General features: G+C 53.6%; 2 protein-coding genes across 2 annotated transcripts; both read right to left on the reverse strand.

Annotated features, from left to right (window-relative positions):
• Positions 1-2,144: 2,144 nt before the first annotated feature.
• On the reverse strand, positions 2,145-7,890 carry NCLIV_042380 (conserved hypothetical protein; the record flags this gene model as incomplete). The annotated part of the gene is made up of 7 exons (XM_003881155.1): positions 2,145-2,201; positions 2,575-2,655; positions 3,239-3,425; positions 3,941-4,030; positions 4,642-4,685; positions 5,093-5,237; positions 5,600-7,890. 7 exons carry the CDS (start codon positions 7,888-7,890, stop codon positions 2,145-2,147), a joined length of 2,895 nt encoding a protein of 964 aa, XP_003881204.1.
• Positions 7,891-10,124: 2,234 nt separating this feature from the next.
• On the reverse strand, positions 10,125-12,666 carry NCLIV_042390 (conserved hypothetical protein; the record flags this gene model as incomplete). The annotated part of the gene is made up of 4 exons (XM_003881156.1): positions 10,125-10,196; positions 10,756-10,997; positions 11,614-11,658; positions 12,312-12,666. The coding sequence occupies 4 exons, from the start codon at positions 12,664-12,666 to the stop codon at positions 10,125-10,127; spliced, it is 714 nt and encodes a 237-aa protein (XP_003881205.1).
• Positions 12,667-13,396: the final 730 nt, after the last annotated feature.

Here is a 13,396-nt window from a genome sequence, read left to right on the forward strand (position 1 = left end):
ACTGCTCCAGAACGTTTTTTCTCCCTCCTGCGAGAGACGTGTCCTGCGTGTCTTCCAGTTGTGTGCCCCAGTGCTGCGTCGCGCGCTGTTGCATGCACACCGGAAAAAAGCCGACGGAAGAGAGGCTCTGAAAAAAGGGGATTCTAAAAACAAATCTCTCCACCTGCAATCTCGAGGCCTGTCTGTTTTTTCTTTCAGCACAGCAGTAGGATAGGGAACAACACTTCTGCTCCTGACACACACGGTCAAATCTGAAGCGCAGACTCGAAGACGGCGCAGGCGACACGAAAGACAGAACGCCCGAGTCTCCGCCGAGAGCAAAAAACGAGATGTCTCGGCACGTTTTCATGCCTTCGAAGAAAACAGACTTCCTAGATATTCTCTAGAAAAAACGAGACGAGACAGAAACCGAGAAAGATCCCCAAGAAGTGTGTCATCTCTTTCCGGACAAACCTTTTTATATATCCCGACATCTAAACGTATATATAAATATATGTCCATACGCACATATATGTGCATATGTATACCCTGTATCTGCATATATAGAAGCATATACATATATACGTATACGTTCAACAAAGAAGACAATGAGATCGGTCAACATTCGTCCACCTGATTCCGTTTCAGCGGCAACAGACATGCGATGAGACAGCGTATGTGTGACCTAGATGTCCTTCCCCGTTTCCCCTCAGCTGCGAAGCAAATCTCAAACTAGCGCTTGCAGAGAAAAACACGCCTCTGCTAAAGAAGAAAGCTCCCATCTTCGATCTGCTGCAGCCCGATGGTCCCACGAAGTTTTCGCAAAAAAAAACTCGAGACACCACAAGGCCCCGAACACGGCAAGCCGTTCAAACCCTGAGTCGGCAAAAAAGCCACGCTCCAATTGGAAATATCCAAATATACACTGAATTAAAAGTATACATATATATATATATATATATATATACGCCTGTGTATAGAGCTGTACACACCTGTAGACATATACGTGCATATGTAGATGTGGTCTCTGCATATTTCCCTATATATTTGAATATCTGTATGGAAATGTATGTTGATAAAGATATATACACAAAGGTGCATTTTTGATGCAGGGGTGCGAAGGCATACCATTCGAAGCAGCCTCAATGCAAGGAGAGAAGAAAGGTGATAGCAGGTCCGTGTATAAAGGAGGACTCATCGTCGCAGAGGCTGCGCGACCAGACTTCAGCAAGAGCGGGCTGCAAGAAGCCGATATGGACCTTTTTGCGCATGCATCGCGAACGAAAAGAGACAAGGAAAGCCCGGTTCCGCGGGCCAGGGGAACTCGAGAGTCCCTGTGGAGCGCATGAACCTCGCCCTCTCGTGCCGCAGCAGGTACTGTACGTACATTGCGGTGGGCTGGTGTCCGGTGTGCCGTTTCGCCGCGCAGACCTCGATCCTATTATATGTATCGGCAGTGAAACGCTCTCTGTGTCTCTCTCGGTTTCGTCTTCCGAGGGAAAGCGAGGGCGCCTTCTAGAAAACGTGTGAGGTGTGCACACCGTGTGCGCGTTGTGTGTCCTGTGCAAAAGTAGGCTCGGTGCCTCGAAGGCGCCTCTCTCTCGCCAAGTTCTGGATGTCTTTTCTCGTTCGCGAAAAAACAAAGGCCCTTTCGTCTCGCCTTCTGTTTTGTTCCCCAGGTGTATGGACACTTGACATGCAGCGACCTTCCTGGACTCGGAAAGCTGCTCTACGGCTTTCCGTCACACATTTACCAGATGCACCTGGCGTCTTGTTCCTCCTCTTGTTCTCTTCTCGTCTGGGTTTTCCAGTTGAAGAACCCTCCTGAACCGAGAGAAAGAGAGCGGAAAAAGGCAAGAAAAGGAAGCGAGGAAGACAGAAGAGAGCACGGAGAACAGAAGCAGTGAAGAGAAGGCCCCGAGATGCGATGCCGTCCTTGCCCTGTGCCCCCACCGCCTCTCTTCTCTCTACTTTTTTCTGCCCCGTCTCTCCTCTCTCTTCTCGCCTTTTAGATAGTTCTTTGCCTGACCTTCCTTTGATTTTCGTAGTGTCATTTTCCTCTTCTCGTCCTTCCGCGCATCCTTCAGTCTCTGCTTCGTCCCCTGCTCTCCTGCAGTGTACCTGTTCATGACCGTCGCACACTCTCGTCCCTCTGTCTTCTTCTTCTACGCACTGAAGAAGGCCGTCTCCGGTGAACCGTAGACCTCTTCAAATGCCGTGTCCTGCGCCACCAGAAGGACACGCACCACTTTGCAGTGACTGAGTTCTTGTTCGTTCCTCTCTTGTGGAGTTTTGCGCTGGCCCTCTTAAAAAAACGTTCTGTCTCTCCCACTTCCTCGCTCTTCTTCGCCCTCTCTTTCCCCTCCTCTTTCCAACCTCTGTGCACGGTTAACCTGGGCAGACCCTAAAGCTCACGAGAACGGCACGCGAAGAAAGGCAGAAGAGAACGGGCAAGAGAAACACTCGGGACACAGAGGAAGCGAGAAGAGAGAGAGAAGAGACACAACAGACGACAGAGAACCCGAGACGAGCGAGAAACGCGTTTTCTTCTCGCATAAGGGAAAAAGCTAAAATGCAAGGAATCTGCGTGCACACCTTCGACTCCAGATAGTGAAGAATGTGCGGTAGCACATGCTCGATCGACAGCTGGAGTGAAAAACCCAGGAGCCCGAAAACCTGAAGCACACCCAGACCCACACACGCGGAAACACACTCCATGAGTCTATTGCAAGGAGAAAAAGGTTTCGTTCCTGACAAATCAAATGCATTCAACAAGCGTACCACTGATAAAGGCATTCAAATCCATAACCTGATTTCAAACCACCTCCCCAGAACCAGCATGTGCGTATACCCTCGCGGTGGTTCGCGAAACAACAAAAAAGCGCGTCGAGCGCTTCCTCCCTGCCCCCCCTCTCTCTGTACAGACATAAAAATACATTTTGTTTCTCTCTGTAGATAGATCTTTGTTGCCCCGCGACGTCTTCTGTCTGCTTTTGTCTCTGCGCCGAACATCGCCCTTTTCTACCTGGAAGAAACAGATGTCCCTCGATGCACCGCTCGCGACACGAACCAGCCAAAAAACAGCGTGCAGCCAGATCTCTGCGAATGCGGCTTGCATCGGAAAGCTTGACCCAAACGAGGAGATGCACAGACTCCTTTGGAAACGAAACCTTGGAAGTTGTCTGCGGCCTTAACTGGGCTGATTTTGGACTTGCGAAAAATGCCGCTTTCCCCGTTTGCTCTTTCTCTCGCAACCCACCGTGAACTCCGCTTGACAGAGCACATGTGCCGGAAGGCCGCGTTGGCGGTCTAGGTGCTTGAGGAGTCCGCAGAGACGCTGCACGATTTTGGGCTCGCCGTTCTGGTTGAACTTGAACGCGAGAATCAGGCACGCCCCGGCGTAGAGCTTCCTGACGGTTTTGTCGACGGCACCCATCTGCACGAGGCTGCGAAGCCAGCAGACGGAGAAACTTTAGAAGCGGTCGAAAAAGGGCCGAAACAAGAGACCACGCAGAAGGTTCCGTGTTCTTATCTCTGAAACAGACGGCCTTCGTCTTCTCGTCGAATATCGGGAAAGGAGATAAACACCCAGAGGGGAGAGAGGAGCGACAGGAGAGAACGCGACCCCCGTCTGGGAGCGGTGCGACATACGCTTCCGGTTAAAACCTGAGGAAAAGTCTTCTCTCCTACTGCTCTAGTCTCTTCTCTCCACCAAACAGAGGAGAAGCGACAAGAGAGAGACAGAGAAAAGACAGGGACGATCAGGGAGAGAGATGTCGTTGCAGAAAGGCAGGTAAACAGAGAGAGACCCCAACACACACATGGTTGCAAACAGACACATGGGCGTGGAGCGACGCACAGATAGACGTAAACAGAACGACGGAGAGATATCAGTGGATATCTATCTCCGCATAGATGGAAACATACGCATAAAGATAGACAAGAAAACTGCGAAACTCACCGCTCAAAATAGACCCAAGCACAGGCGACGGTCGAGACATCGAGATGCTCTTCCTGTTCAATCAAAGCGAACATGTCGAGCTTGAGGCTTCTGTCATACACCAGGAAAGAAAGCGCAGGTGCATCTGGAGATACAGCTGAGACCGGGGCTCGTCGACTTCTGTGACAGGTCTTGTAAAAGATCCAAAGACGCAAAGAGACGAGGATCGAGCTGTGCATAAACCCACTTGAGTGCTGAATGCGAGCAACAGAGGCGAAGAAGCGAAGAGAGACACCCCACACGAAAGGAGAAAAACGTCTGAGTTCGTCGGAAGGGTGAACAGGACCGCGAAAACATGAAAAGAATGAAGGAAAGAAACCGATGCACAAGAGAGATACGGAGGGGAAATGCATGCACACCACGATCGACACTCACAAAAAACACCAGAGCGACAAAGTCCACCTGCGTGCGCTAGCAAAGTTCCTTTTATCTATAGAGACCCCGGCCGTCTCGGCGCCGTCATGCCTTCTCGTGTCTACCCACGCATATACATACATATGGATAGAGGTAGAGGTATACATAAAGACAGATGGGTATGGACAGAGGCACACAGAGAGACACACAGGCACACACACGCAACGACACAACACACGAAATCTTGCGAAGAGGTTGGCGAAGAGGAACATAAGGAGAAAAACGACTCCTGTTGTGTGCTGCCGTACCTGAGTTTGGAGAGCGTCATGGAGGGATGAACAGAAGGGTGCATCTGCAGCAGAGCGCACGAGAAATCGGGAAAGTTAAGATTCTGGGGTATGCGTCCACGAGAGAACAGAAAAGGACGGCAATCTCAGGAAGAAAGGTCGCGTTCGGCGCCTGTGTCTTCGACGCATCACCGCCGGAAAAAAATTGTCAACGAGGAGACGCGCACCGCAAAAGACACGAGAACGGAGGAAGAGACAGAGGCGTCGTTGCCAGGGAACAGATGGTTCACGCTCTTCATACGCAGCTCTGGTGAGAGACGGAAAACGTGACCTGAAGAGACAGCGCGACTTCCGAAGCCACGCCACAGGCGAGGCAGAGGCGAAACGCGCGAGACTGCGAAAACGAAACGCGCCAAGAGGAGACAAGAACGGAAACTGCGAAGAACCAAACGCGAAAACGCGCGCGGCGCACCTTGTGAAACTGTTGATTGAGTTCTTCCTTGAGTTGGTGTGGAGGGAAGTAGGGAATGACTGAGACGCTCGATCCCAGCATGCACATGACGGTTTGATGTCGCCCCTGTTGAAAGCGCATATTGTCCAGGGCGTAAGGGTCGTAGCTGGAGAAAAGCGCAGACAAGCCAGCAGGAAGACAGCAGAAGTGAAAGAAACGAAATGGCGGGGCGAAGGGGGAGTCGCGAGAGGACGCGGCGAATAAAACATACAGGGACGCGAGAGAAAAGGGGAGGAACCCAACGAGAGCAGAAATTCAGAAACGAAGAAGCCGAGAGAGACGGCAAACCTCCACTCGCCACTCCAGAGGCCCGAGAAGACGCCACAGGCGCGACGCGTGAAGCACCGAGCAAGACAAAACAAAGGTGAAGACCCCAAAGGGGCGGCACTCGGTTTTGCTGTGTGCCTGCGTGTTTTCCTGTCTCGTTCCTTCCCGTGTCTGTCGCGACTCTTTCCGCCTTTTGCCTACGAGAACTGCGAAGGAAAGAGGAACTGGGCGTAGGAGACGCCTCGTCTCCGGCGTCGCTTGGCCGCAGAGACGCCTCGCCCCATCGCCTTGCGCAGGCCGCTGGGCGTCGCGCCCGCGAGGAAGTGCGCGTCGCGAGGCCTCTTGCGTCTCCATCTGGAGAATTTCCTTTGGAAACTGCGGTCGCTTGGCGCACCTTCTTCGCGGGGCCGGTCGCCTAGCCGTGTTCGAAAGAAAGCGAGCAGTCTTCGCGAGGCTTCCCGATCGCCCCGGTCTCGCTTCGCGCCGCGCAAGCGCGCCGCGTGCCGCGGAAGAAAGAAACCCCGTGAATCCGCGCTCTCGAGCGGACTCTCGCCACCGACTGGGACGCCCCGCCTTGCTTCCAAACCCCTCTTGGTTTCGTCCGCGCGGCCCTGTCGGCGTTGCGCGACTCGGCGGTCACGAGTCCGCGTCCAGGAAAACGCGGAGAAGATCGCTTCCAGAAACGAGGGACGAGGAGATCGCCTCCGAGGCGTCTTGTCTTTTCCTCGCGAATCCGCGCCTGTCTTCGGTCCCGCGGCGCCCGGTCCCGCGAGCATTCGCCGGCTGGGCTCCGGGGCGACTCCGGCCGCTCGCGGACCTGAGGAGGCGTCGCGGATCTGCGAGAAACACGCGACGCATGCGGCCTGGTAGCCGACGATGACGCGAACGCTTTCAGCTCCGCGCTGGGAAGAGAAAGGCCTTGCGTGCGTCTCCGCACTGTCCATGCGGCTGTCGCGCCCCGGTGTCCCCGCATACACCCGGTCGAGCAGAGCGCGCGCGAGACCCAGTTCGCCTTCCCTGAGGAACTGGAGGAGCTGCGCCTGCGCTTCCGTCCGCTCTGCCGGCGACGCCGTCTGAAGCGCATGCAGCAGAAACAAAAAGTTCTCGACAGTCTCTGCTGCGTCTCCACCCCCCAGCAGGCGATGCCGCCGAGCCTGTGCAGCCTCTTTGGCTTCTTCCTCCAGGAGCAACCGCGTCTCCTGACTCGAGAGACACACGACCGCATCCGGCGACGCAGGCGCCGAGACACCTGCGTGCGCCAGCGGGCCGGCCCCAGAGACTGTCTCCGCGCTGCGCCCCGGCGCGGAGACACCGGGGACGGCGCCCTGCGGGTACGTTTCCGCGCCGACTGTCTTTTCTTCGAGGGAGATCGACGTGAGAAAGGCGAGTGCGCACGACAGACAGACGCGCGTGTCCACTGTACAGACACCGCTGCACTGGCTTCTTCGCTTCGCGCCTGCCGCGCAGCGGTTGCAGCGCTCGCCGCGAGGCGCAGAGGAGACCGCAAGGCCCGGAGAGGCCGGGGCGGGAGGCGTTTCGCCTGCGGAAGGAGGGACACTTTGCGAAGGCAGAGCGACAGGCGGGAGGTGCGAGAGAGCGAAAAGAGAAGACGCGAGAGGTGCGTCGAGAGAATGGGGCGTCCTCGCGGGAGTTTCCTGAACCTCGAGACACTCCAGAGGCCCGACCGATGCCACGGCAGGAGACAGCGGAACAGACGACGGAGGTTGAGGGGTGTCGACACATTCGTGCAGATTTGCGAGAGATGCGTCAGCCTCCTCACCGAGATGCGCTTCCCCGTGACCGCCCGATACATGCACAGGCACTTCTCCCCCTTTACTTGGGTCTCCAAAAGACAGCCGAAGAGGAGACGCGTCCCCGGCACGAAGAGACACGGGCGCGCCGGCGCTCGAGACAGTCTCTGGCGCGGAGACAGTCTCTGGGGCATCGCGCAGAAAGAGCGGGTTGGAGGAGGGAGGTGACACAGGCGCTTGGGCCGCAGGCGTCAGGAGATTTCTCGAGGTCTTAGAGGAGGTTTCTCCATGCGCCGAGACAGGCGACCGCAGACGGTCTCCGCGCGAGGGAGAAGCGCCATCCCTGGAGGTGCGGCGGCGAGGAGAGGCAAACAGAGTCGAGGGTGTAAAAAACGAAGAAAGAAAAGAAGAGAACGGGGGCGCAGGCAAAGCAGAAGAAGAGGAAGAAGAGGAAGAGGAGTCTTGGGGAGGCGCATTCACCTCAGGGGTAACAAGATCTAGGCTGAGAGGAGAGGAGGTGAGGGGAGAGAGAAAGAAGCGTTTGACGTCTCCTCCGGACACACAACGTGTCTCGGTTTCCCTTCCTCTTCGAGCCGAAGGAACAGAGACGGATGCATGAGAGGAGACGTGAGAAGAAGACGGAGACGGAAGGAGAGAGAGACGCGAAGAACGGGAAGCTTCGCGCCTCCCGAGGGAGTCTTCTAGGGGCCACGAGAACCGCGAGCTCTGTCCCGTCTCCATGTGGCGGTTGTCGGTACTGTTGCACAGACAGACAGAGAGGAGAGGAGAGGAGAGAGCAGAGAGAAGAACAAATGACAGAGCCGAAGGAGGAGGTGGAAAACGCAGGAGAGAGTGAAGGAAGGGGTGTGAAGAAAAGAAGCGAGAGACACAGCAGACAAAGGGTGAAAACGATAAAAAGAGGAACGCGGCAGCAGTGGAAGAGCATACGAAAAGAAGAGGAAGAAGAGGGATGAATGAAGCGACGGAAAGGAGACCGCAAGTCGGATGAAAGGGAGAGGAAATGCCGAGATGAGAACACCACCGCGATTGGCCGCAGGCACGCCTCGACACATCGAAAAGTAGAGGAACATGAAAAAGCAAGCGAACAGAGCAAGGGACGAGGAACAAGACGGAAGACCGCCAGGCGAACGGAAGAGAACGAGCAGAGACGACACGAAAAAAACCGAGAGACAGCTTGGCGGTGCGAAGTCTCAGTTTGGCCTCTAGTTGAACAGAAAGAAGACAGAAGGAATAAAGCAAAGGTCGTGTTTCAGGAAAAAGACTGTTGCGGCCGGAATGTCTGTTTTTTGTGATCTTGAGAAAGGGTCACAGCTCTCCAACAGCATGCACCAGGGATGACGAGCTATCGCTCCCATTACGTGCGTCTGGATCGCTATTCCTGTGCGTTTTGCCGTCTCCTCTCCAGCTCACTTCTCAAAAACGAACAAAATCCATGGCGTGAGCCCTCAAAAAAGGAAGCGCCTGCGATCTGGGCTCGCCGCGCCTGCAGCAGCTACACAGCTGATTTGCCGTGTATGTACACCTCGAGAAGACACGCGTCACCGAATCTCGAGCAATTCTTGGACCGTTTTTTTTCACACACCTGCCTCAACGACAGACCAAGCCTGTCTGCGGCCTTGCTCTTCACGTTTAAGACAGACGCGTAAAGCTTTTCCCTCCTTCTCGGTCTTCCGACACGAGCTGCCGGCTTTCTCTGCAGTCATCTTTTTGCACGCAGTGTCAACTAAGGGACTGCGTGCTCGCCGTCTCCATGTTGGGCAGAAGAGAGACGATAAAACACCTTTTCCCGCTAGCCGCAAAGAGAGGAGGTGAGGCGGACTGCGTCAAAAAGCAGTGATCCTGTGTAGGAGCTGCATCGCTGCCGTCTTACGCACCGTTCTTTTGAAGACACCATAACTTCTCTTAAACTCAATCGTGTGCAGTACAGCCGTATAGCACGTGTTTCGAAAGAAAGGGATGTTTAGCCGGGATGCGAGACACAGTTCTTCACGGTTGCTGTTCACCCACTGGAGGGCTTTTACAAGAAGGCGAATTTCTTTTTATAACGAGGAAGAGAAACCATCTACACGGCGCAACGCCCCAAGCAGCGAGAGCAGGGACATAGGGAGAAGTTCGTGGCAGGTTTGCAAGCAAAGAGATGATTTTTCTCTCGAGGAGGCCGGAGAGAAATTGATACCAGCTGCCTCTGTTTTTCGGTTCTTTGAAGCGGCTCTTTTCTCACTCCTCTTCGGTTACTGCGTTTTCTTTCGCCTGGCTTCCACACACGCGGCGAGGCCTCAAAGGGTGTACTAACCGCTTCCTTGTTTCTTCCTCGTCTCCTCCCCTTTACTCTTTGGAGTGACGAGCTCTGAGTTGTCTACGCCTCCTCCCGTCCTCGCACATTCGTGTGGTCTTCCACGGGAAAAGAGCGAGGAAGAGAAAGAGAAAAAGAGGGTGAGAAAGAGAGAAAGTGGCAGCCAGAAAAGGAGAGAAAGCGAAAGAAGCAGAGAGGAAGAAAGCGAACGAGAGAGAAAGTGCCTAAATTGTCAGAGGCTTGGACAGCAAGCTTGTTAACTGAATTTTTGGAAAGCTGCACGCGGCTCGAATCCGACTCGCCGACTTACTGCCAATGCCCATATTCCACAAGTACACTGCGACTAGAAAGCGTTACGCGTGACACGGCTCGGGGGACCGTCCTTCGAGCCTTCTGCCCGGTGTATGTACACCTCTCGGCGCACTGGGAAGTGCCGGCGACCTGTGCGTCTCCTTTTCACGCATCCTTCTGGCAGAAGCACCCCAGAAAACCCGCAAGTTTTATTTTCGCGTGCTCGGTGCGTTTGCCCACTCCGACCGCTGGTCGTCTCACACAGAGGAAACAACGCAAACTGCCACGAAGAAAAACTCGAGAGAAAAGGGACTAAACAAGATGGAAAAGCGCTTGTGCCCAACTGCCGAGGCACTCGTCTGCATGCACTTTAGTGGTGCTCAGCGTCTCCTGAGTGCTCGTGGAAGTGCGGCTGCTGTTGCAGCGCCGGAGCAGTGTGAACCTGAAAAAACAAGTCCACATCCAGGATACTCACATGTGTCGTTGATCCGCCATATACTCCTACATTTGACTCTATAGACACACAGATATGTATATATATATATATGACACATATATGATATTTATATATACACAAACATATGTACCTCTGATTCTACTTTTATACGGATGAGTGTGGAGGGAGATGAAGCCATTTCCCTTTCATCCGGTGTCGTTCGTATTGTTTTGGTTTTCGGGGACTGCAAGTCTTGTCGTCGTTCTCTTCTTGAACGACGGGCCGAGGGCGCGGATCCCTTTCCCGAGACAGCTTTCTTCCCGCGCCTCTCTGCATGCATGCCTAGCTTGTCACAAGCTGTGCACATGTACATAGTTACCTCTCTCGCTATCTAACGCTACATGTATACTCCTTCGCATCCACCTCCCTCAATCTCCTTGCACATCTGTCTCTCGCTATCTGCCTTTCTATCGATGCCTACCTCATCTCTCTGCATGCGCCTCTCACTCACTCTCTCCCTTTAACGCTTCTAGCCGAGAGGCGCCCTTGGTGTCTGTTTTCTTACCTCGAGCGTTCCCGGAGTTGAGACTCTGTTGAATTGTCGGAAGACGAAGGGGAATTGGATGCCTTCGTATTTGTTGACGAGGTACTGCTCTCTGAGCTTGAAGAGAAAATCTTTCACTTCGTTCAGAGTGAACGGATGGTCCAAACCCCGGTAGCAGTACCTTGCCTCGTAAGTCATCAGCGAGATCTTCAGACCTGGACGCTTCCCAGGGTTGTGGAACGCCGAGAGAATGCGAAATTTAGCTGAAAACAAAACAAACACAGAACGCACCTTGACCAACAAACGGAACGCTCCTCAAAACAACAGATGATGCAAACAACAGTGCCTAGGATATATATATATATATATTCTACACACATATTCACGTAAATTCACATATACCCATATATATATATATAGATAGATAAAGCGCCGCTTCGTAGAAAGAGACGCATCTGGACGCTTGGTTCTTCCTTCTTTACAGGCCATGGTTTTCCTGTTTTTTCTTCGGGAAAGCTGGACTACACCCATTTTTTCTTGGGAACGCATGCACCTACCCATATGTAGATGCGTGTTCAACAAGCAAATGCATGCCGATATCAAGTGTGAATCACGAAACACATACATCTCATATATAGATGTGTATGAACATGCACATGTATACACGCGTGCGCGTAACAGAACCGAGTATGTGCGTGCACTCGAACGGCACTGCGCATTGTCTGGGAGAGAGCAAACCTCCGAGGCAAGGCGTGAAAGAGCCAGACACACAAGAAGCGAGACGGGAGGCTGCAGGCGAGAGGAGAACAAGAAGAGAAAGAGACAGGAGAGAAGGACATATCAAGGAAGAGGGTCATATAGAGAGAAGCGGCGACTTACGTGAGTTTAGCCAGTAGCGGTCAAGTCGCTCCTTGGGGGGAGGGTCTACACAGGAAAAGGAAAAACGGTGCAAAGAGAGAAAGACAAATGTCAGGAAACACTGTCGACTGTCCTGACGGCTGCGATGGGTGGCGCGAGAAAAAAAAAGAAAAAGCGCAGAATTATCCATTTCGTCCTTAAGGACGCCCCCTCACTGGAATGTTTCTTTTGTGTGGCTACACCACATAGGCAAGTGCATGACGAGAGACGAAGTCGAATCGCCGTCTACAACCGCACGAATTCCGATCCACGCACATGTATCCATACATGCACACTCTATATATACATACAAATGCAAATATACACATATATATATATATATATGCACGTATACATTCATAATTATAAATGTGTAGAGATGCATGGATGTCTTTCATAGATCCTGTTTGGTCCGAAGTCTTGAGTGTTTTTCCACGAGCGGCCAGGAAGCCTGCTTTCTTCCACAGCTCGGGAGACCAGCAGATGCGTTTCCTGTGTGCAGTGTGAGACGAGAAAGAGAACAGGACGACTCGCCGGTTTCCTGTCTTCCCTCTTCACCCCGAAAAGGCTAGCACTCCGGTCCCATCTCTTTCTTCTCTGCCACTGTCTAGGCTTCTTCCGCCTGCGTTCCAGAAAGTTTTTCTTCGTTTTCGCCTGCGCGAGCGCATGCAGTCTCTCACCGAACACGCGGCTCCACCAGATGAACAGGGCGAAGGCTGCAGCGGAGGTCCAGGCGTTGCCAAAGAAGAAAAAACTGCGGTTTGCGAACTGCGCCTCCCAGAACTGTTTCCACACGGGTTGTCTGAGGAAGTTGGGCGGCTCAATCACCCAGAGCGGTTGGAGGATCTCCTTCATCGGAACGTTCCGCTCGAGGGCCTTCGTGGCGACAGGAGTTGTGGCGTTTAGGCGAGGGCGCGAAGCCCGCAGGAAGGACGAGAAGAAGCGCGCAGAACTGCCGACACTCGCGAAAGAAGATGCGAAGACGGCAGACGCTCGGGCGCGGCTGGCCGCAGCCGGAAAAGCCGCAGAAGCCATGGTGGGAGGTTCACGGGTACAGAGAGGAAGGGAAACGGAGGGGAAGAGGAGGGGGAAGGAGAGGGGTGAACGAGAGAGACTGCTGAGAAGAAGGGAGAGGAGGAAGATGCGTTTTTCTGGGGAAAAGGAGCTGGGGATACGGAGCAGCACACAAGGGGAGAAAGAAAGAAGGACGAACTCAGAGAGAGACCAGAAAGAGGGAGGAGAGAGGAGCGCTCGGCGTCCTCTTGACGAGACCGAGGACAGGAAAGGATGGGAAAGAGGCAGGAGACACGATCCCGCCTTTTTTTCCACACGGAGAATTCCTTCGACTCCGCAAGAAGAGAAGAACATGTGCAGAGGAAGGCGAAACGAGGAGAAGTCACCTGGAGCGCCGCATGCGTGCTCTTTTCAGGTGTACATACACCGGACTGATACGCTGCTGGCGCTTCGTGCCGGCACCACGGCCCCGGCACACTGCAGCCGGAACGCGTATTTTTCTACAGATTAAAAAAAGCACCTTACTTTCCTTTTTCTTTCCTTTTTCATCTTTCCTCTTCTGCACTCCTGCCAGAGAAGTTCTTCTTTTGGTTTACTTTTTTATTCACGTCTTTGGCTCCAGGACTGTGCCTCGCTCCGTTGTCTCTTCGCCCCTCTCACATATAAGGCGTTTGTGCGGCCTCAATTCGACCGAGTCTCTCTAGCCCCCTTTTCGCGCTTGGGTGATAGAACGCACGCACCGCAACTGTCC

The sequence above is a fragment of the Neospora caninum genome, chromosome IX (assembly GCF_000208865.1).
Source record: "Neospora caninum Liverpool complete genome, chromosome IX".
NCBI lineage: Eukaryota > Apicomplexa > Conoidasida > Eucoccidiorida > Sarcocystidae > Neospora > Neospora caninum.